General features: G+C 49.0%; 6 protein-coding genes across 11 annotated transcripts; 4 read left to right on the plus strand and 2 right to left on the minus strand.

Moving 5' to 3' along the window:
* Window positions 1–93: 93 nt before the first annotated feature.
* FOXG_03087 (uncharacterized protein) lies at window positions 94–4,585 on the plus strand. 2 transcript variants are annotated; one of them, XM_018380612.1, is made up of 3 exons: window positions 94–1,544; window positions 1,596–2,694; window positions 2,766–4,585. In XM_018380612.1, exons 1-2 carry the CDS (start codon window positions 268–270, stop codon window positions 2,491–2,493), a joined length of 2,175 nt encoding a protein of 724 aa, XP_018236918.1. In that variant the 5' UTR covers window positions 94–267; the 3' UTR covers window positions 2,494–2,694; window positions 2,766–4,585. The 2 variants fall into 2 exon arrangements, with proteins under 2 accessions (XP_018236918.1, XP_018236919.1); XM_018380613.1 differs by having other exon boundaries at window positions 2,789–2,807.
* On the minus strand, window positions 2,657–5,800 carry FOXG_03088 (uncharacterized protein). 3 transcript variants are annotated; one of them, XM_018380615.1, is made up of 3 exons: window positions 5,565–5,797; window positions 4,622–5,459; window positions 2,674–4,561 (listed from the first exon to the last, which is right to left on the minus strand). In XM_018380615.1, exons 2-3 carry the CDS (start codon window positions 5,086–5,088, stop codon window positions 3,460–3,462), a joined length of 1,569 nt encoding a protein of 522 aa, XP_018236921.1. In that variant the 5' UTR covers window positions 5,089–5,459; window positions 5,565–5,797; the 3' UTR covers window positions 2,674–3,459. The 3 variants fall into 3 exon arrangements, with proteins under 3 accessions (XP_018236920.1, XP_018236921.1, XP_018236922.1); XM_018380616.1 differs by having other exon boundaries at window positions 2,675–4,561; window positions 4,622–5,409; XM_018380614.1 differs by having other exon boundaries at window positions 2,657–4,561; window positions 4,622–5,800.
* Window positions 5,801–7,970: 2,170 nt separating this feature from the next.
* FOXG_03089 (atypical/ABC1/ABC1-B protein kinase) lies at window positions 7,971–10,574 on the minus strand. Its single transcript, XM_018380617.1, has 2 exons — window positions 9,549–10,574; window positions 7,971–9,497 (listed from the first exon to the last, which is right to left on the minus strand). The coding sequence occupies exons 1-2, from the start codon at window positions 10,298–10,300 to the stop codon at window positions 8,282–8,284; spliced, it is 1,968 nt and encodes a 655-aa protein (XP_018236923.1). The 5' UTR covers window positions 10,301–10,574; the 3' UTR covers window positions 7,971–8,281.
* Window positions 10,575–12,470: 1,896 nt separating this feature from the next.
* On the plus strand, window positions 12,471–15,995 carry FOXG_03090 (uncharacterized protein). 3 transcript variants are annotated; one of them, XM_018380618.1, is made up of 3 exons: window positions 12,471–13,273; window positions 13,336–14,692; window positions 14,741–15,995. In XM_018380618.1, the coding sequence occupies exons 1-3, from the start codon at window positions 13,084–13,086 to the stop codon at window positions 15,261–15,263; spliced, it is 2,070 nt and encodes a 689-aa protein (XP_018236924.1). In that variant the 5' UTR covers window positions 12,471–13,083; the 3' UTR covers window positions 15,264–15,995. The 3 variants fall into 3 exon arrangements, with proteins under 3 accessions (XP_018236924.1, XP_018236925.1, XP_018236926.1); XM_018380619.1 differs by having other exon boundaries at window positions 12,471–14,692; XM_018380620.1 differs by having other exon boundaries at window positions 13,336–15,995.
* Window positions 15,996–17,136: 1,141 nt separating this feature from the next.
* On the plus strand, window positions 17,137–18,647 carry FOXG_03091 (uncharacterized protein; the record flags this gene model as incomplete). The annotated part of the gene is made up of 1 exon (XM_018380621.1): window positions 17,137–18,647. The coding sequence occupies one exon, from the start codon at window positions 17,137–17,139 to the stop codon at window positions 18,592–18,594; it is 1,458 nt and encodes a 485-aa protein (XP_018236927.1). The 3' UTR covers window positions 18,595–18,647.
* Window positions 18,648–19,754: 1,107 nt separating this feature from the next.
* Window positions 19,755–21,214, plus strand: FOXG_03092 (ethanolaminephosphotransferase; the record flags this gene model as incomplete). The annotated part of the gene is made up of 4 exons (XM_018380622.1): window positions 19,755–20,489; window positions 20,548–20,690; window positions 20,741–21,067; window positions 21,099–21,214. Exons 1-4 carry the CDS (start codon window positions 20,182–20,184, stop codon window positions 21,212–21,214), a joined length of 894 nt encoding a protein of 297 aa, XP_018236928.1. The 5' UTR covers window positions 19,755–20,181.
* Window positions 21,215–21,243: the final 29 nt, after the last annotated feature.

The raw sequence follows: 21,243 nt of genomic DNA on the forward strand, positions 1-21,243 counted from the left end.
TAAGGTTGCCTTACAGGCAGGCCTACAGTGGAGGCTAACATCTCCCGTGATTTGGCGTCCGGGGTAGCTCTTTGTGAGGGTGGTCAAAGCTCAAAACACCAAAAGTTTGGCCCAGGGACGCGTTGGATGCCTTCGTGTTACCTTCGTAGGGTTACGGTTAGCCTCTTATTGGCTGATAACGCGAAGGGTTAACCATCACAACAGCACGCTTAGCGCTAGGCTCAACCTCACGCATGCACTTACATACCTATACGCCTTCACGCAATAATGAATACTCGAAGTGCCGCAGGACGCTCAAAGCGTGCATCTGCTCAGAACGAAAATCGCGAACCGAGACGTAGCAACCGAAGAAACGGCCCAGTTCAGCGTGCAACAAGCCCAACAAAGAATATTATTAACCAGCCCGTACCTGGACCTGGTAGGGTTTTACTGAACGATCCGGTCGCTCGCCGTAACCCACCTCCTCAGGCTCGAGACGACATCAGTATCCCGTCGAATCCACTAAAGCCTGACGATGAAACCGAATTCTGGGATGAGTATGATTATGCGCAACCAGAAAACTCCGGCGAAGAACCTGAGGATGTCAACAGCCCCATTGAAGAACTTCAGCTTGGTCTAGAAATCACCACAGCACAGCAAAGGATCCTGGAGCTAAGTGTTCCAGACTTAGCAAGAGCTGCCGATAGCCTGTTTGATTGCTTCCAAGGAAATGAAGCTGACGATGTCTTCAATGGAATCTTGGCCATTAAGCGACGTGCTTTTCACACCATCAGAGGAGAATATGATGCACTTGATCAGTCTAGCACGGCACCATTCATTGATTTCGCGCACTTTGTGGATGACACTCCCACTCAAAACCAAAGCGTTAGGGTGACTCAGATCGCACGCACCAATGTTGTGACAGCTTACGACAAGCTTTACGGGCTTGAGAATGAGGAGGCATCGGCCATCTTTCCATTCCTTGAATGCCTCAACCGGGTTTTGCCTGCATTTTTTACCCCAGCTAATAATATGTTCCAAAACCCTCAGAGCACCTTGCACCTCCGGACCTGGTTGTTTGTCGAAGATCTTTCTCATCGCAAGGACGAAAAGGACTTTCGGGAGCTTCTTGTTTCTTATTTCTGCAAAGACAAAGAGATTTTGAAGGATTTGGACAGATCGGGACACAAGGGCGAAGGAGGGCTTCCTTCATATCCAGAACTTTTTTCTGGGGGTTACTTCAGAGACCTCGGCGGTGTTGAAGGTGTCGATCACGATGTTGATGATCTCTGCTCAGCACGGATTGCTCAGATTAAGAAGATCATCGATGATAACAAGGAGGATGGGGGGATCTCCCAGCTAAGGAAACACTTTCCCCTGCATAATTTGGTGGAAGATCTCTTAAAGTGCTTTGAGAGCTTATACAATGTTTTGGCGTTCGAAGAGAGCGTGAGGGCGGGTACTGAACCTCCTCAACATGGTCAACAGGAGGCTGCCTACAGCCAAGGCAACGATTATGGTTCGGAGTCACAATCAATTGTGCGTGTGGGAAGTCAGGAGGCAGAGTAAGTAATATTCTTACCTGGTAACAGAGCTTAATATTGACCTCCCACCAGGCCCAGTCTATTTGTCGGGCCAAAGTCCATTCAAGCCTTGCGTGGTGGAAGTCGAGCAACCAGTACTGTTCCCGCTTCCAACCAACAGCTTGCAGGTTTCAGATCCGGAGTTCCCCGTGATTATCATGAGGATTCAAATGCCGACCTTCTGGGTGGTAGCCCATTTCCCCCCGCAAGTTCTTATCGTTTAGCTACCAAAGGCGGGAGGGAACGAGAGAGAGGGCAGAAACGACCGCGACTTTCCCAGGATGACGAAGACGGGGAAGATCCATTTGAGACCGACACTCGACGTGTTGATCCAGCGAGACGAGATGAGCTACAACGACAGATGCCACCACCTCCAAGGCCACAACCTGTCCCACGGCATCCTTCAAGGCATGTTTCTGAGTGTTCATTCTCTTCAGGGCCCGTACACCCCCTTTCTGTGCAGGAGTCGTCACAGGATATGGGGTTACGTTCAGTGTCGCAGGCGCCATTATCGTCCAGGCCTTTCAACGCTATCGCAAAGGCCGCATCACAAATGAAAAAGGAGGTTCGTATGGCAGATCCAGAGCGACAAGGACCACGACAGCGCGTTCCTTGGAGTGAGCACGACTCCCAGGTCCTTTGTGATCTTATTAAAGAATACGGTGTCCGATGGTCGACCATCGAAACCATGAGTGAGCGTTTTGAATATCCGCGCAATCAACAGGCGTACCGCGACCGTGCTCGAAACCTCAAGACGGAGCTTCTCATGATTGACATGCCATTGCCTCCGAATTTTGACGCAGTAGCTTTGAGCAACAAAGAAATTGCGAAGATCAGAGGAGTTGGGAAGAATCCGTTTCGTAAAGAGGCTGATATTGATGACGACAACAATCCCATCAATACTGAGCTTGCAGAATCCACGCCATTTTAACATTGGGCGGCACAGATACGGAAGTTTGTAAATTCAACGAGTGGCTATAATCGTGTACAATTCTTCATTGACGTTATGCTTTACATTATATATCATGGCGGCCATATCGCGTCACGCCAATTCTAATCCAGGAGGAGACGAGTCCTTGCTCGCTGCTGTGGTGTACATTTACAAAGTCCTGGTCAAAATCGCATGGCATTTGTGAGTCAATTCATAGTTAAAAGCACGCATTGCGTAATGAATTTCTAGTAAAATAAGCTGACTAAAGAAAGGGCAATCTCCTCCGACACCTTAGAGTCTACAGAGCCAGCTACACATATCATCATTCTTGCCCAAACTCTTTGCAATGGCTGGCGGAATAGCTGTTGTGTTCTATACCATAAGAAATGGTGCTGATCAAAGCTCGTCGTGTTCTCAATTAAGACAACAGCAATAAGCGCCGGTATAGTGATGTCAAGAAGGGTGCGATTTATAAGGCGGAGCCGTAAGACGCCCATAAAGACCTCTCGTTTCAAAGCCAATGCCACAAACGCCAGTGTCTGAAAATGATTGTCGAAAGAGAGAGAAAAAAAGAAGTGAAGGACATATCATGAGCAGTTGATAAAACCTTGCGAGGCTGGCTCGTCCGTCGGTCTAAAAGTCAAAAGCCGCGCAGTAGAAACAGCCGGGTGTCTCAATAAATGGGTATCAGCCGTAAAGGCGAGTTGAAGCAATTCTTATCTGTATAAGACAGTAATCTTCCTCGCGAGTTCAGAAATGTTATAACAAGATGACAAAGGGTATGCTGCAGTTTTCCGGGAAATGGTATAGCGTTAAAGTGGTGTGAGCAAAGAAAGATGGTCGCAGTAAGAGCGTTTGGATCCATGTCGTGTCAAGCGAAGACATGGTTTAGTGACAAAGTGTCTTCTGATCGTATGAAGGGCGTGTCCATCCTGCGTGATAGGTGCTGCCTTCAATAAACAGCATTCATCGATGACGATAGGGGACATCCCTCTGCTTGAGTCGGTTCGTTCTCCATCCCTCGTACCACTGTTCCCGACTAGCTTCACGTAGCTCGGCACGCCATTCGCTGAAAACAGCCTCTTTCAGACGTTGAAAGTCACAGTGTTCTTCATTGTAAGGATCAGCAAAACCCCACGGGAACTGTCGGCCAATGACACCTGGCTCGTACAGATCCGGGCTGATGATGGAAAGTGGCAGGAAAGGGATCTCATCTTCCTTTTCTTTGGCCTCTTCTTGTGCTTTATGTCGTCGAATGGAGCTGGTGGATAGTCTCTTGGAGCTTGGAGACGCCGCTGGGCTTTCTCGATGGCCCTGTAGTGGGAATTCCTGGCTTTCAGGTGTTTGAGCACCACTGCGTTCGTGTCCGGCCTCATCTTCCTCCTCGTCCTCCTCGGCAATCCTTTCGGAAGTTATGCTGCTCTCATCCTCATCATCGAGGCCGAGTGCCTCCAAGGGATCTAGGCCCGATTTCTTGATGCTGTCCCAAACGCTTCGTTTGAGAACATTCATATGCTTGGTGGTAATGGTATCGGCCTTGGCAATGACTGGAATCACAGTAGTCTTGCCCTGGAGCGTACGCAGAACCTGCAAGTCAAGGTCTTCATCCAGGCTCCCCAGCACACGCGCACCAAGGTGTCCGTTTTGCTGACCATTGATAGCTGGGTTCCTCGCTGATGCAATGTTGCGATCCAATCGAGAAGGATCAAGGACAAGGAAAGTCGCATGAATGTGGGTGTCTTGTACACCAGGGGAGCGTACAACCTTCATTTCCTCTGCAAATGTTTCCTCAAACTTGCTTTCAAGAAATGCGGACATTTCCCTAAGTTGAAGGTCGACTACATTCTTCTCCAGGCCTTCTGAGTCCCAGATGGTGAGGCCAACACGCTCCCCGTCAATCTCGGTTTCAAGGTAGTGTGGAATAAAATTTCCAGAGGGAGTGTTGCGATTCTGTGGCACTTCATCATCACCCTTCTTGGCTCGTTTCTTAGGTGGAAGAGCGAGCGCTGTTTTGAGAAACTCGAGAAAGGATGTTTTTCCAGAGTTACGAGTACCAATGACTAGAATGCTGGTTTTGGTGTTAGCACACGACTAATAAACAAATGGATTACATTGACTAGAAACTCACTTCAAGGGCGTCGGGTCCTTTCGTCTGCGAACACGACGAGGACTGTTGACCGTGCTAATAGCACTACTAGCATAGCTGTAGCGGCCACGGTTCGTCATGCTTTCTGTTCTGGCATATGGATCAAAACCACCGTTGGGCAACGGCGGAACAGGGACGGCAGCATACGCAGCAGCGCCATATCCCCGAGGGTATTCTGCTGAAGGCCGAATAGCAGTGTAATCTGCTGATCGAGGAACGTTGGCTGGTGATTCGGGGCGCAACTCGGGGCCAAAGGATTTTGATAATTGTTCAGAATGGTTGGCAAATTCGGGCAGCTTAGGAGCAATGCGCGTCGAGGCCTGGCGCTGTCGTTCAAGCTCAGCCTCCCTAAGGGCCTGCGCCTTACGACCACCTTTGCCTAGATCGCCACTTTTGCTGCGTCGGAGTAACATGCCGAAACTGGTACGGCGAGGCTGCTCGTTGTTCATCCTCTGAGGGATTGATCATGAAAAGGAAAAGAGTCGCGGCCAAGAGACGGCAACCCAGAAGGTTAGGGTATGAGCGGGCGGCGCGAGAAGGAGGGTGCGGAGCACGTGGAAGCAGCGGGGGGAGCCTAAGATGGAAGGATGGGGAGCAAAAACTAAATGGGTGACTTTAAATGAAGTCGAGAACAAATGACAATGGATCGGAGTGGAGGAAACGGGAACGATCGAGACGGAAGGTGGATGGGCGTACGATAGTGGGCGGTCTTGGTTGATAGTTCAAAGTGTCCAAGCGGCTGGGCGGCACAAGGCAGCTGGTTGCAACAACTTCGTAGACGGACAATCAGCAGACGTCAACTGAACGGACGTTGACTGATCTTCACATGCCCTCTGTCAACGACAGTCCTTTCCAAATAACTGTTGAGGGGCAGAAAAGGGGATCTGTACAGTGGAGGGAAGTGATGCGGTTGATGGATACCTACCTAAGGTATAGAGCGCGTGCACCATATGTGGAGAGCACGCCAGTGCCAGTAGTGGGTGTAAGAGATCAGTGGAGAGTGTTTGAGACTTCGAGTCTCTGAATGAAGGTCGAGGCGTTCGTTTAGTTTGCAAAGGGGGAGATGAGCTGGGCGACGTGTCTTGCCTGGTCTTTCCCTACGTTGATTCGTAGCCTTGAGATGAGATGGAAACAGGATTGATGCGCGTCTGCAGAGTCGGGCGCTTTTGGGGGAATTATTTACCAGGGGTAGCCCAGGCTCGTTTCGAGTAAGATAAGGCACCTGATTGGCTATGTTAATTAAGTTGTGGAAGGTCAAAAGCGGCACTGATGGAGGTCGAGATTAAAGGCATGGATTCAATAGAGCTTAGACAACGGAATTGTGCCCAAAAGATTACCAACCAAGGTAGTACCGACTCCAACCCTTATACATGGGCAACCAAGTCTTAATGCCCAGTCGGACTGATTGCTACGTATAGACGCCGGGCATGATCCATATTACCTGACCTGCAGCACGCCTGTCGATGATATGCCCGAGACATAGGTATCATATTGGATCGCTTCAAACACTAGGATACACAAGCCTAGCCCAGACACACTGTGACCTGTAAGTGTTTACGAATTTCATACGATCCGATGCCAAGCTTTCGGCCAGATAGCATGCTAAGGCTTCTTTTTACTTTCCCCCCTCGTTTCAACTACCATGACATCTACCATATCATTTGAAAGACGTCAGGATTCGCAATCCATCGGCGCATTTGTTCTGAGACAATCCCGGATGCGGACCCTTAAAACTGATTCGCCAACTTTCTGCAGCGCTAGCGATGGTGCAGGGTCCAAGACAATCTGACTGGACGGGGTAAGGGGCATTAGGGGGAAGCCAATTCTGCATGAGGACTTGACTCCGTTTATAAGAGACGGTGATTATTTGTCAATTTAAAGCCGCATTCAGTTGCCTGAATAAGAAAAGGAGCCTGTGTATCACCCACCTACTCTCTTCCTATACCATTGAACATCGACTATGTCTTACAACACAGTCGACGAAGCTCCAGCCCAGCAGCGGTCCTGGGTCTTGGATCCTAGGTCTTAGGTCCTGGTCGCATGGTCCTTATCCTTATGAGCGGGGGTATCATGAGGTGGAGACAGTCCCGCCAATCTAACGCCACAGGCATATGGCTTTGGGCTTAGACTCCAATGTATTAAGTCTGTGTCTTTGTGTCTTAATTACCTGGCTCCTGGTGCGGAGTACTCTGTACGTGCGGCCTTATTGCTTGCATTTTCGGATACAAGCTTGATGATCAGGACCGAATCCCAGTATATTCTTCCGTGTCCTTGTCGGATTCAAGCACAGACGCAAGATATTTCTATGCGCCAACCAAAACCAGAAATCCCAACTTTTAGGCTGTATCGGATCGACCCACTGATGCAGGTACACGGCTTGTCAAGTGTCAACTAAACTGGACTTTAGGAAGAGGTTAGATGCCTCCACCAACTGCATCCGTCGATAACAAGCATAAAGCGTCGTCCTTCTGGGCAACAAGAATCCCTATGAAGAACATATAACGCCAAACACCGCTGGTTCTTGTAGTTCTCCGTATGTACTTAGGTAAGGTAGTTGTGTGAACAGGGAGGCTAAGTAGATCTTGTAGTGATAAAACACAGTGGCTTTAATTGCAGGGCATCTAATGCATGTAAGCGAAGAAACAAAAGGTTTCTAACGCTAGTTCATTTACCGACAGATCCATACACCTAGTCCTATCCAACCCAATGCCTGTTTTTTGGACACTGTTTTCAAACTATGGCAACTTAAGTATTACTGCCTCATTACCTTATTTGACTAAATGCTATGCGTTTGAACTTATGAAGAAGTGGACTACAGGCTCCCATACGGATACTACATCCCAGTTCCGGGTTGAGCATATCCTTGAACATCTATCAATCCTATTTCAGTAATCTCCTCCTGCGCTACATCAATCAATGAAAAAGTGCATCTGTAAAACCAATCGTGTCAGACTAACCTCGGTGAGCTAGGACAATAAGGCGTCAGTATGTGGCTATCGCGTGGTAGGACAATTGATCCAGTGATCAAGCCGAAATAATAGGTCAACGGCAACAAGAGGAGGGCATCTACAAAGGGCACACAATATTCGATTTTGTGGTGACTGCGGCGAATGGTCGGGCTTAGTACTCCTCCCCTCAAATGTCTCCTTAGCCAGGATCGACTGTTACAAATCATTCTTCAACTAACATGCCACTATCAGAGGTTCATGTCTGGTGACCTACCTTATAACACGGGCAGTCATGACCAGTCCATGTATCTAGTAGTAAGCATTCATTCCCGAAAAAGTCAATAATAATATGTGACTGCCTCCTGCGTTTACGCGAATCACCGCCTGGACCAAATAATATATAGAAGATAAAGGTAACATGCAACGGGATATTTTTGCATCGCTTCCATACAGTTTCTATACCAATGCATTCGAGTCCAAGGGTCTGAATGCTATCGAACTCGTTTGCTGATCTTGAGAGGGTTCTATCTGTTGACTTAGGCAAGCTCATGATGAAATAAATACCAGGCAGTGCCTATCGTCGTCTATCTATATGAATTGTACATATTCTTGTTACATAAAAGGGGAATTCGTCATAAGTTGTTGTGTACAGAGTAGTGTAGATTTCCACCAGACCTGTTGCAGTGGCACTGGCTCAGCCTTCAAAAACATCATGCTGAAGCTCGATGCCAAAGTCTTGTGCGACATCCTTCATTCTTTTTTCCATTTCATCCTCCATTCCCCCTCCAAGACCCAACCACTGGCGCAGCTTAAAGATGTAGAAGGCCACATCAGAGGCTGCCATGACAGTCTTAAAGATGATATGGCGCCAGCGATTCTGAAGGCGTTGGCTCAGTGGCAACTGGGGGTCCTCGAATAGACTTCGGCTCGCCCACTCGCCCATCATCTTGACGCGGTTGACTGGTGATCCGAGATACTGGTTGTTGCCTTGTACGATCCGCATATTGCGACCGATGAAAATCAGTTCTTGTGGCCACTTATCTTCATCTGTCAGGATCTCTCGAATGCCCTGCTTCATTCGCTTCTGCATCGCGTAATGCCGCTCAGCCGGCGTATTGCCTTCGAGCTCTTTCATTATCCCATTATGCGTGCGCTTATCTCCACCCTCGTACGGCCGCAGTAATGTTGCGCTCGCGAAGAGATCCGCCGCCTTGATCCCCCATGCTTCTGTCACCTGTGATATTGTTTTATTGTCGAATGTCATGAGCGCTTTCCAGAAGGTGGCGTATTCATTTCTGAACTTGGATGACATGTACACATAGAGGCCATGGTCAATAAGCACAAGCTCTGCTCGCCCATTGGGCAAACGTCTGATAAAGATGTTGCCAGGGTGCGGATCACAGTGAACAACACCCCACTTGAAAATCTGTGCGGAAAAGAGGTCCACCATGGTCGTCATGACTTCTCGCGTTGACAGACCAAGTCCCCCACGACCTCGTCGGCCTCGCCATAATTCCTGACGTTCTGGCTTGAGGTTCTCTTGAAATGGCCTTGTCCGAAGCTCAAGACGTGCAGCCTCAAGATCAATTTGCGGGAGTGGGCGACCAGCGCCAGGAGATCCATTGCCATGCCCTCCAAGCCATCTCGATGTTATGGCTTTCTTATCCCAAAGCCTCACACCCTCGATCCACTCGGTCACGAGAACTCGCTTTGTCGTAAATTCGGGATAAACTGTAGGAATGTATACCCTCCCTTTCAAGGCTTTCTCTGCATTAACAAGCTCTCGCATTTTTTCTGAATTTTTGGCCTCATTGACGAAATCAGTCTCTAGCTCGAGTCGCTCCGTGATGAAAGGGACTAGTTTATACAGTGGGAGGTCAAACCACTTAGAATAGATCCATGCGACGGTCCTGTTTTGCATCAGTAAGTACGCGGGAGTTAGCTGCATTTTTCGGGCTTACTTGAAGGCCCATAGATCCCATGATATTTGCTTGGCAATCTCCCGTTTCTGTATTTTGATAGCGACTTCGCGACCATCTGCAAGTCTGGCCCAATGGACTTGAGCAACACTTGCACTCGCTCGAGCCTTGCGCTCCATCAATCCCAATCCCTCCTTTCCTGTGAAGCTGACGCCAAAGACCTCTTCGACACTTTTTCCAAAATCTTGTCTTATCACTGCTTCGATGTCACTCCAATCGTCTTGCGGTGCGTCGTCAAACATGCGGCTGAACATCTTTTGGAATTCGGGGGGCAGTACGGCACTCTGCATTGCAATGGCTTGTCCGATCTTGAGATAAAGTCCACCATTGGAACGGAGAAGGTTGAACAGCCGCTCGGCATTCCGATTATGCAAGTCCTGCACCGTCCCGCCAGTAATAGGCTGGGGTCGAAAATTCAGCTTGTAGTCGAAGGCTACGAGCAAGCCGGTTCCGAAAGTATGTAGAGAGCGGCCAAAACCAGATGCGTATATCTGACGATCGCCGAGATAAATAGTACCTCCCAAGACGCATGTCAAGAGCAAGCGCCGCGCCCACCGCCGTCCCCGTCTGTATTCCTTCGCCCGCCGGGGGGCACCAAGCTCCTCTGGCGACGGCGGCCGCATGGCCTGGAAAGGACCACCTGATTGTAATCTTCGCAACGATGGTGCGAGCGTTCTGTGTCGGCAGCGCATGGTGGCGCGCGCTGAGTGGCCTTGCATGGCGTTGCGCAACATGCTTGGGGGGGATCGGTGATGATCAACAGTCGAGCACCATGGGCAATGAGTGTGATGTAGCTACAAGTGACTGGATGAGGACATGGAGGGGGGGAGATGAAGGGAAAGGCAAGGGCGAAATGCAATAATCCTCTTGCCCCATCTCCGGAGTCATTGATGACGTCCGAGATGAAAATTCCCGGATAGCTTATCCCCGGAACGGCTCGGAGAATCGGTGGGCACACGATCGCCTTCCGCAAGTCGGTGCAATTTCTGGCCGATTTCCCGACTCGGCCTGTGTCACGTAATCGACGTATAGATCACATATCGAACAAATGTCTCTACGAGCTACCTACCTACTTTAGTAAGTTAGACGCAGTGCGTACTATAAGTACTTAGGAAGATATCTACTAGGTACAGTGTAGCTTTTCTTGTTCATTGTCTTCCCTTTAGATTCACATTGGTAATATTATTGGGACCCAATTCCACCTCGGATTCATGATATTATCTTGGCTCTGATACCATTGTTATCTTGTGCATGATCCCTGATTTGATATTCTAGATATATAGGGATGGTATGTGTCTAATTCAGGCGTTGTTCTGCTACCAGCTCAGATATCATCCGTTATCGACTAGCTACAGGGTAGGCATAGCAGAGAAGGATCAGAAATGGAAGTTGTAACACTTTATTGAACGGTGTAAGTTAAACATAGAAATCAAAAGAGCACCCGCTAAACCATAAATCATCAAACACGAGTATGAACGTGAAGCAGTTGATCAATACGAGTATCAATGGGGATGACGAATATGAGACTATACCCCAGTTGTCGAAACATGAAGCATTATGCAGTGTGTTTCGTCACTTAGAAAACCATAATGAGGATAGGCTGCAGGTGATTTGGGTCAAGGCAGCCTTTACATATCGAGGACCAAAAACGCGCAAAGCATGGGCATCATCCTTTGTATAGTTTTCTAATCTTTCTTCCCTTTGCTGAGCTGGCTTGGCCGCTGGGTTTGGGTCCGAGAGGAGCATCGGCCCGTTGCATATTGATTGCGGCACAAGAGGGTATGATGACTGCATGGTCGGAAGCTATAGCCTCCAAATCATGCGTCTAGCCCGTCGAGATCTATTGTTAGCAGTACACATCGATATATATGGTGAATAAGTCAATTGACTAGACTAGCGACTTATCTATAGTAGTGTTGTGGCTGACCAAGATTCCGTCGCTAGCCTTTATATTAGTACCATCGAGGCAACTGAGACTTCAGACGCGCGTAAGCACGTCGCGGAAAACAATTAAGATCAAATTTCCTACGAAATGCGGAATATTACATGGTACTACCATAGAAAGTTTGCTCCTGAGACTAAGTTAGCCACGTCAGTGCACATTATCGACCTGGGTTGTTGCGATGGGAAGTTTGAGTGTTGGGCAAAACGTTGTCTCAGATATAGCAAGGGCCGAGGCCACAGGGAAAGGATTGCTCTCGTTCGAGGAACAAAAACACAGGTTGTTTACTAGGTACATGTGTCACCCAACCAGAGAAGATCACAAAGTCGGAGGAGTTGTCTTTTTAGCTTCATAGACTGCATAGAGATCGAGCCTAAACTGGCAGCCTAGGACAAGGATATTGAGCCAAGCACAGAAGAGGCGCGATAGAGGGTTCGTACTGTATGACTGCAACCGAAAATGACGCCTACCGTACGACGTGGGATTGGTGGGTATGTTACAACGGTAGAGACCCACATGGGCTAGCCTCCCATTTCCCCCATGCTGTGAAATGGTGTGGTGGTGGTGGGATAAGCAGCATGACATCCATGATTGAGAAATTAAACTTGTGGCTAAGATTGTCTTATTGGCAACCTTAGTGAGTTGGCTGTTGGCGTAAACTTTGAAAATGGAGCCATTGCTTACTACCGGTAAGAGAATCGGTTGCGGATAAAGCATGTGCTAAAGGTACAGTAGACTCGATAAAGTAGATCGGCAGATAAGATCAGTCAATGCATGGAATATACAAATTTCTGCGACGTCCTTTGTTAGACTGGTCTCGCGTGTATTCGGCGAGGTCAGACGGCTGGGGCTGGCCCCCTTGTTCCTGGACCAGCGCATCGACATTCCCACTAGACTAGCTAATCTAAGACTAGCGCTCTCTGTTTCCCTAGTACTTTGCTAAGCCACAAAGAGCCAAGTTGGATAGACCAGAGCAAAGCACCTTGTCCGATAACACCCAAAGTCAATCCCCCTCCTCGTTGCTCAATCCCGACCACGACGTTCGTTCCCAACTCATTTCTCGACTGGAGCACGGTGTCGAAACGTATTGACGATAGCATCGGTTGTCGAAGCCCACTGGGGCGTTCTCAGTATAATCAGACGGCTTGGCGACCATTGTTTACTTCTTCAAGTCTACGACTTTATATCGGCAACAGGCGACAACTCAGGTCTCGCGACTGTGCTGCATCTTGCTATATTCACCGATATAGCCTCCGGCTTTCGTACGAAGGATCTCGGCAGCAAACGCAAGGAAAAAAACAAGAAACAAACCAATTTCTCGAAGAGACATATTTGGAATAATTCAGGATTCGACTGCTCAACTATACAGCCCAATATTGTCCTTGTTGCTTCATTTCCCCGATAACTCTCACCCTCCCTTCGCCAATGTTATTCACCAACGTTGCAGCAGAAGGAAATAGTGAAAGAGCTACACGTTGATATATTGCCTTTCCGTCCCCGCGTCTTCACGACGTCGGCTGCTTGCTCTGTCGTCCTCTTGTCGGCCTTGAATCGGGCGCTTAGCGCACAGTTGCCATGTTACGGCCTGGCACACCGTTGACGGTGCTGCTGTTCGCAGCTTTTGCTTTGCTCCTATTAGCTGTTATATCAACCCCAATCATCGAAGCAATTCCACTGAGCGACTTCGGTGGTGTAACGTATGGCGTTTTTGGCTACTGTCAACAAGGCAAGGGATGTAGCGGTATTGGGGTTGGATACGACACTGGTCAGTCTACCGTGATGTTGAAACGCGTTCCCTCTTTCGAGTCGTACTGATACTTCTTCTAGCCAAATTAGTTGGGGATGATAGTCAAGCCTTCGACTTACCATCTGGCGTTCGGAATACACTATCTGCCATTCTTATTGTGCATCCAGTCGCGGCACTTATTACCCTTGTCATGACTATCATGGCGGCTGTGTCTCACTTGCACGCTCCCTCGCACTCGACAAGATATCTGCTCATTTTATTTATCTTCCTTCTCATTGACTTCTTGGTTTGCTTGCTAGCCTTTTTGATCGACGTGCTTCTATTTGTACCACACTTAGCATGGGGTTCTTATCTTGTTCTTGCTGCTACTATCCTCGTTGCCATGAGTGGGTTGGTAACTTGTGCGATGCGTCGCACTCTGGTCAGCAGGAAAGATAGGCAGCGACGTATCGCTCAGAATGCTGAAATGAGCGGCGAGAATTATTACAACAGAACTGCTCAAGATAAGACGACTGCGGAGCCTGAAGTTTCTCGACAACCAACTCTACCCACCGTGAGTGGTGGCAATGGTGTCCATGACAATCTTCCGTCCTTTACAACCTTCGAACAGAAGAGCAGAAGCGACCAAGTTAGCGAAGAAGCCATCCCTCTTACCCGCCGGACCACATCAAATCGATCTCCAGCACCCCCTAACGAGGTGGCAAGTGTGGGTGAGGTTGCGGCCTTTAGCAGGAACCCACAGAGGCAAGGTTCTCGCGATCAGTTTGGCAATCCAATCGACACTGCTACCGACCCATATGCGACGCGGAGAGGACCTTCTCCAAGCATGAGTAACCGTGGAACAGGAGCCGGAGGAGGCTACCGCGGTGGAAGAGGGGGTTATAGTCGTGGAGGATATGATAACTACGGAGCACCAGTCCGAGGTCGTGGAGGCTACGGGCCGTCTGGAAGGGCTGGATATGGCCCCAGAGGAGGACGAGGAGGCTATGGACAACCCAACAGAGGAGTATATGCTGCAAACGGGATGAGGGGAGGTCTAAACGCGCCCCCAGGATACAACAACGGTCCTTACGATCGGAGACCGTCGCCCGCTCAAACCTTTGCTCACGATGTTCAGCCGTCAGAGCCATCTAATGGATATAGCTCGACGAATCCTTCGATGCCGAGTGTGAACACTTACACCGCGTACAGCCCAGAGTCCACATTGCCTCGAGCTGAGTCGCCGCCGCCTTTGCCAGGAACCGAGCCTGCCACTGTTGGGGGTCGCGCAGTAGAAATGGATGCATCTCCGGCAGTTCAGCATCATGACGGAGGAACCTACGGACAGCTCCGGGACAGTGACGCGGATGTTGCAGGTATGGTTGGACTCCAGCAGGGGCAGATCCCTCAGCGACATGATACGTACATGAGCGAGGGAAGTAAATATAGCACTGATGAGTATGGTTCCCGCTCATGATTTCTCCACGATGCTGACCAGATGACCAGGCAATATGTTCCGCCGCGCTCAGCGTGGACACAGGGCGATGGCAGAAATTCACCCCGAGCCCCGTCACCTCTGGTAACTGGTCAACCAAAAGCTGAACTCACTGAAAGAAGGACGCCTCCTGTTGTCCAACAGCCTGTGGCCACCGGGAATAGCAACTATTATGAAGATGTTGATCCCCGTTTCGCCTCCGATGCACCACCAGCAAGTAACAACCTTCAGCCGCCCCCTATTGAGCCTATATACGAGGATATCCATGCCAATAATGCGGGGACTCGAAGCCCTGCTGAGTCCGAGCATTCAACATTTACTTCCATATCCCAGCGTGGGATCAACCCGCGTTGGAACCCCAACCCCCCACAACTACCGTACCAACAAGGACCCCCCCATCGCCGACCAGCACATCAACAACAGCAGCGCCAAGACATGCTATTAGATACCCCTGACTTTCAATTGCCTAGTTCGCGGACTGGCCGAGGCCCTGGAATGGTACCTGGAAGCGCATACCCACCTGGCGGTTTCTAGTGAATCTGCCTGGTGAGCTTCTATGATAGTATCATGATCACCAGACTGGGTTATTTCTAATATATCCTGACCCTTCTCCTGTTGTTCGGTTGTTCATATCTCTCAATTCTTCTCTTTATTACGGCCATATGCCTATAGACACAGTTGTCCCTCAGACTAATGTAGTGTCTTATTGTAGGTTAACGGTAACAACTGTGTTGGTTTACCATTCTTCATCCTTTGTGTATTACATTCCTTGAAACGCACATTTTGTTTCTTTTACTTCGATGCCATGGAGAGCACGCACAGTTTTGTCCTATGCCTGACACATTCTTGTACCCTTATTATTGTTGTTTTGTCTTTAGCTATAGCGCAGGACGCTGTGATTCCTTACTTGGCAGTTATCGCATGACAAGCCACGTCTGATGTCAACGGAATCCACATCGTCTTGAAGAGAGAGCGTGCTGCTAGCAATGTTGTTGATTTGATTGATTGATTGATTGATTGATGGAAAGAGAGAAGGAAAGGAAACACGACGTGACCATGAGCCTCTGCAGGTAAAAGTGGTCCCTGAGGGTAAATCGATTGAGATGAATGAGACGAGGGATTAGATACAAGTAGACATCTTCTTTAAGAGGAAGAATAATGAAGTATCAATCGAACTGCGCTCTTTTATGCATAAGTACCTAGTGGATCCTCATCTGAAGTTGGGCAATCCTCTTTGTTTGCATTCGAGAACTGTATGGCAAACCGCGACTTGTTACTGCCACCTGCGCATGCAATCGCTACCTATCTGGCCAGCTAACGTAGGTATTCACAGTCATGCAAATCGAATCTATCAACCCGCGTAGGTCCATTCACCGCCGAGACCATTCAGAGTACACCCTAGACTCGAGTATGTGACTCGAGCTGAAAGAGCAACTGGGTCAGAGCCTTTCCCTAAGGTTGGCAGACAGACCCAGACTCCAGTTTGTAATGGCAAACTACCTACCTGCCACTCTATATTGGACGGCCCTCATGCTTTTGTTTATTAGCCTCGCCTTTCATAAAGCGCTTGCATCGCGGTGATGCATCCTGACACTGACAGTCACTGTTAGTCTTGGCAATGAACGACACAAGGCGTCAGAGAATTCGAGTGCCTCTGCAGCCACCACAAGCTCATTACAAATTAGATGAAGCAATTTATTTCCCTCTGCTTACCTACTCATGAAACGGAGTGAAGAAGAAAATTGTTACCTCCCGCCAAAAAGAAGCCTTACCACCAGGCCTACAAAGCCGGGCAAATAAGTAATCTTCATCCTAACTCATACATATCTTCAACTTTTGGATCTCGTGGCCAAGTGTCTCGCCAGCATTTCTTTGTATGTTCCTCCATTTACATCCAGTTTTGGTCTATAGCACCTTCCTGCTCTTGCGAGTTGCGTAGCGCGGGCTGGAGTTAAGAAGGAAGGCGCATACCCTCAGTCTTCTTCCCCGGAGTGGCTTCCTGCCAACACCACAACCGACACACTCCTTTCTCTCTCTCTCTCTCTCTCTCTCTCTCTTCAATCCCGTCTTCCTACCCTCAACCTTCGCTTTTATTTCTCTAGCCTGGTTCTCTCTACAAGGTTGGTCATTTGTGTCAAAGCGATGGCAAAGGTGTGAAAGCCCACTTGTTCTTAAACTATCTTATACTGCACTGCGCATATTGGCCACCTCTGCATTTCTACAACCCTTCTCACACTTTTGCAGAAGCATCATTCCGCTAGATATTCCCACGACCTCATCTGCGCCCACACTCAGACAGATTCGGACCATCTAGCAAACTCAATCTAACAGGCACCTTCCTTGAATCTCAGAGATATTGATCGTCCTTACCACCTCCGGCGAACAAGATATAACAAGCTGAGCCAGCATGGAGGACCTGTCTTCCCCCATCAGCATCGCTTCATCTACCCCAACTGCTCCAACTTCGGCTTCAAAAGTCACTTACACCACTGCTGGCACTCCATACAATCCTAGCACTTCTCAGCCACTGCAACCGCCTGCCCGACGAGGTCGCTCTCTCAAGTGGCCTGCCGGTCTCCCTGCGGCTGGGCTATCTCTGCTTCCCAAATCTGTCCTTGCCACTCTGCCCCTTAAAGCTGGATCACGGTCCTCGCCTCTCCAACAGTACAGTCCTCAGACACCCTACGACAGAGCATCCAGCCCCTTGAACGATACAGACCACAGATGTATCAACATGTCCGCCCAAGTACCCCGACTCGTGCCTTCTGCGACTCCGTCGCCGCTTACGTCCCTCTTCTCCGAAGCTGAACAAGACACGTTTACCGACGTTGACCCAAGTGAGGAAAGCGATGAAGAGTGCGAACTCGGCATGGACCCGTTGATGAATATGACAGTAAAGTCTCTTCACAACCTGGCTTCTTACCCAAACCCCAATCAGAAGCGAGCTCAGAAAGCCCTTCTTCGGGGGCTCAAACCAGCCCTTGGCCTGAAGACGACAACCCGTGTTGACGAGCCTTTGGCTCCCATCACTCATTCCTTTGGACTCCAAGATGCGTCCAACAACAATAACAACGACCTGTCAAGTGTGTTACAACAGCCACAGGCAGAGAAACCTACCCTCGGAAGATCTTTCGATGACGCATTCTGGAATTCCCATGTCAATAAGTCGCCCAGCATCCCCCTTGGCACATCCCGGAGTTTCAATCGCGCAGTTGGCAGCAATACCGCCCGTGCTGCTGGTACTATTGCTCCTGGTGCCGGCGCTCCACGGCCTTTAACTGCCGGCCCCCCTGGTCAACGCCAATATCGACCATCGACCTTCGAGTCAACTTTCAAAGCACTCCACACAAACATACCAAGCCAAGATGCCAAGCAAGATGAGGACGAAGATGTTCTTATCATTACTCGACAGACTCTACGTCAAGTAGGCATCAGTAACAACAGCCTAGCACAGAATATACCGTCGTTTGAAGCAACTGCTTCACTGGCTTCACAAACCGCAGAGGGTTTGGAGGGGTTGTCTGCCAATTCCAAAACCACCCGGCCAAGTGTACCCACAACCGCCGCGACGCGAGGCTCCCAGTATCCTGCGAGAGGAACGTCATCCTGGGGCTTAGGCACTGCTACGACATCTGTATGCTGGACATCATCGCCCGAGCTCAGCCAATCTCGATACACATCGGGACCTAGATTCAGAGCACCAAAGGAACTCCAGGCCTACAACAATAGGATCAATCACGCCTGGTACTACGGAGCCGATTTCCTAGTAGCTACACCAAGCGAGATTGCTTTGCAGGTTCAGCCTCCCAAGGGAAAGGGGCAGTTCGGTGCAATTGGGGATGGGCGCCCATCAAAAGAAAAGTGAATTCCATCGCCGAATGGAAATTGAAGACGCCAATCGCATGTCAGTGACAGACCCATGCTCGTCCACTGTTCAATATGGCACATGCAAACGTGCAGCAGTTCATTGAAGGCGAGTGGAACAAGAGCCAGGGACGCCGTGCTACGGTAATACAGGCAACCCAAGTAGAGGCTATTAATCAGGAAGGAGGTGATTGGCGATGAGTATGAAATATTTTTCATACAGTGCCCTATACACGACAGCATGGAATAGTTTCTGAGAAAAAGTATGTAGATGATGACGGCCTTGCGCGACTGTTGCAGGGCGGGAAGGTTGGATGCTTTTTGGGATGGGCTCTAACGGAAGCCAGTCATGATGTGAGCGGCGATGTTATACTTACACGAAAACAACGGCCAAGCAAATGTATTTCGGCCGATCCATAACGATGGCAGTATAGGAAGAACGGGTAACTTAGTAGTCCTTAGCCTACATGCGAAAACGGAATATGATGAGCAATTATCATACTTGCAACGTGAGCGTTGACACTCCTGTGACTGGTGTGCAGCTGGTTAAGTGCAGCATGACCCATAGTTTTGCGTCTACTTATTAGCCAAGCTTTTTTTCTCAAAAGGATTACGAGAGTTAGGAACAGAAGTATGTTGATATACACAGCCATAGTAGTCAGAAACATTGATCTTACTATATGCCATGTAAAGGGCATCATTGAAAGCGAGCTCGCGATCAGGAAAAATCGATAGTCTAATCCGTGATGGCATATCCCGTCCTATGGTATCCATTGATGCTATGTAGCTCTCGACTTGTCATGGGGTGTTGAAATATACTTGGCGCATGGCCGTGATGGCACATGTCAGAAAGTGACAGTGACCAACATTGTTCTTGGTTAATTTGGCTTTTCAAGCTAGCACCAGCTTTGGTTTGGAGAGAGGATGAGGACAATTTGAAGGAGAGTGTGAGTGGGTCTCATGACGTTGGTAAGGGGCCTTGTTTTTTTTCTTTTTTGGGGAATCTTATCTAGATAGACTACATAATTTCCTTTCCGCAGATAACTAGTAATGGGACTTAAGAGTTGACAAAAGTTGAAGTTGCAATTGCGGAGACATGTTCTTCATGTCATTTCGAAATATACTGTATTTTGGGTACTCTGACTCGAGACTTTGTGCCGGATAGTGTCTGCTCCCTCCCTGCTTGGGTAGGTACCTTAGCTATAGATCGCGTTGGTGTTTCTTTGATCCACTTTTTTTTTAACTGTTGGCCTCTTTTCCCTTCTTTCCTTTACCAAGTTCAAGTCTCTTGATTACATCTTCTTCCCTTCTTTCTGGGTATCGATCCTGAACTGCAACCATCGCTTGCTGCGTACTTTCTGGCTCTTCGTTACCACGAGAATCCGTCTTTCTGCGCGCGTTACTGCACGATTCAACAAGCGAGAGGATACAAGTGCAAAGCGGGAATCGGACGAGAAACCTAGACTTTACCCACTCCAACAAGAAAAGGCCACAATACCAATCGATCGCTCTGCAGGCCAACCGGAGCACAAAACTGAGAACACACAACTTTCGCGAAAAACCCAAACAAACGAGATACAATACAACGATGGTCTACGTACGGCAAAAGGAGCTCCCCGCGCTCCGTGAGTACAAATACTCTGGTGTCGACCATTCACTGCTTTCCAAATATGTTCTAAAGCCCTTCTACACGAAATTCGTCATCAAGTGCTTCCCTATGAGCATGGCACCGAATCTGATCACTCTGACGGGCTTTTCATTCGTCGTTGCAAACTTCTTGACACTGCTGTGGTATACTCCCACTCTTGACCAAGATTGCCCCTCCTGGGTGTACTATTCTTGGGCACTGGGCTTGTTCCTATATCAAACGTTCGATGCTGTGGACGGAACTCAAGCGTAAGCTAATTACAATCGCATTTGCCATGTATTGAATTTGTGCTGACTAAATGGCCAGGCGCCGAACTCGGCAATCCGGACCTCTGGGCGAACTCTTCGATCATGGGGTAGATGCTTGTAATACCTCGCTTGAGGTCCTTCTTTTTGCTGCTTCACAGAATATGGGGCAGAGCTGGCAGACTGTGGCAGTCTTATTCGCATGTGAGTCAACACTGACGGTTCTGTTGGGATGCGCGATGCTAACTTGATAGCCCTCTTGACCTTTTATGTTCAGACGTGGGAGACTTATCACACCAAAACTCTCACTCTTGGTATCGTCAACGGACCCGTCGAGGGCGTTCTTGCGATCGTCCTGGTCTTCGTTTTCACTGGCTACGTTGGGGGTGCTCATTTCTGGCAACAGAGCATGTTCCATACCATCGGTGTGCCTTCCACCATTGGTATCCCGTCTTTCATCTACAATCTCACCTTTACCGAGTGGTATCTTATTCAGGGCAGTATTGTTCTTGTCTTCAACACCGTCGAGTCTTCACTCAACGTCATCCGCGCTCGACGTGCCCGTGGTGACCGTTCTCGAGGTGCGCTCCTTGGCCTAGTGCCTTTCTTCAGCATCTGGTCTATGGTGGTTGCCTACCTTTATCTCCAACCTAAGATCCGCGAATGCCATCTCATCCCGTTTGCCCTCTTCGCCGGCCTTGTCAATGCCTATAGCGTTGGGCAGATGATCACTGCTCATCTTGTTCACCTGCGCTTC

The sequence above is a fragment of the Fusarium oxysporum genome, chromosome 8 (assembly GCF_000149955.1).
Source record: "Fusarium oxysporum f. sp. lycopersici 4287 chromosome 8, whole genome shotgun sequence".
Classification (NCBI taxonomy): domain Eukaryota; kingdom Fungi; phylum Ascomycota; class Sordariomycetes; order Hypocreales; family Nectriaceae; genus Fusarium; species Fusarium oxysporum.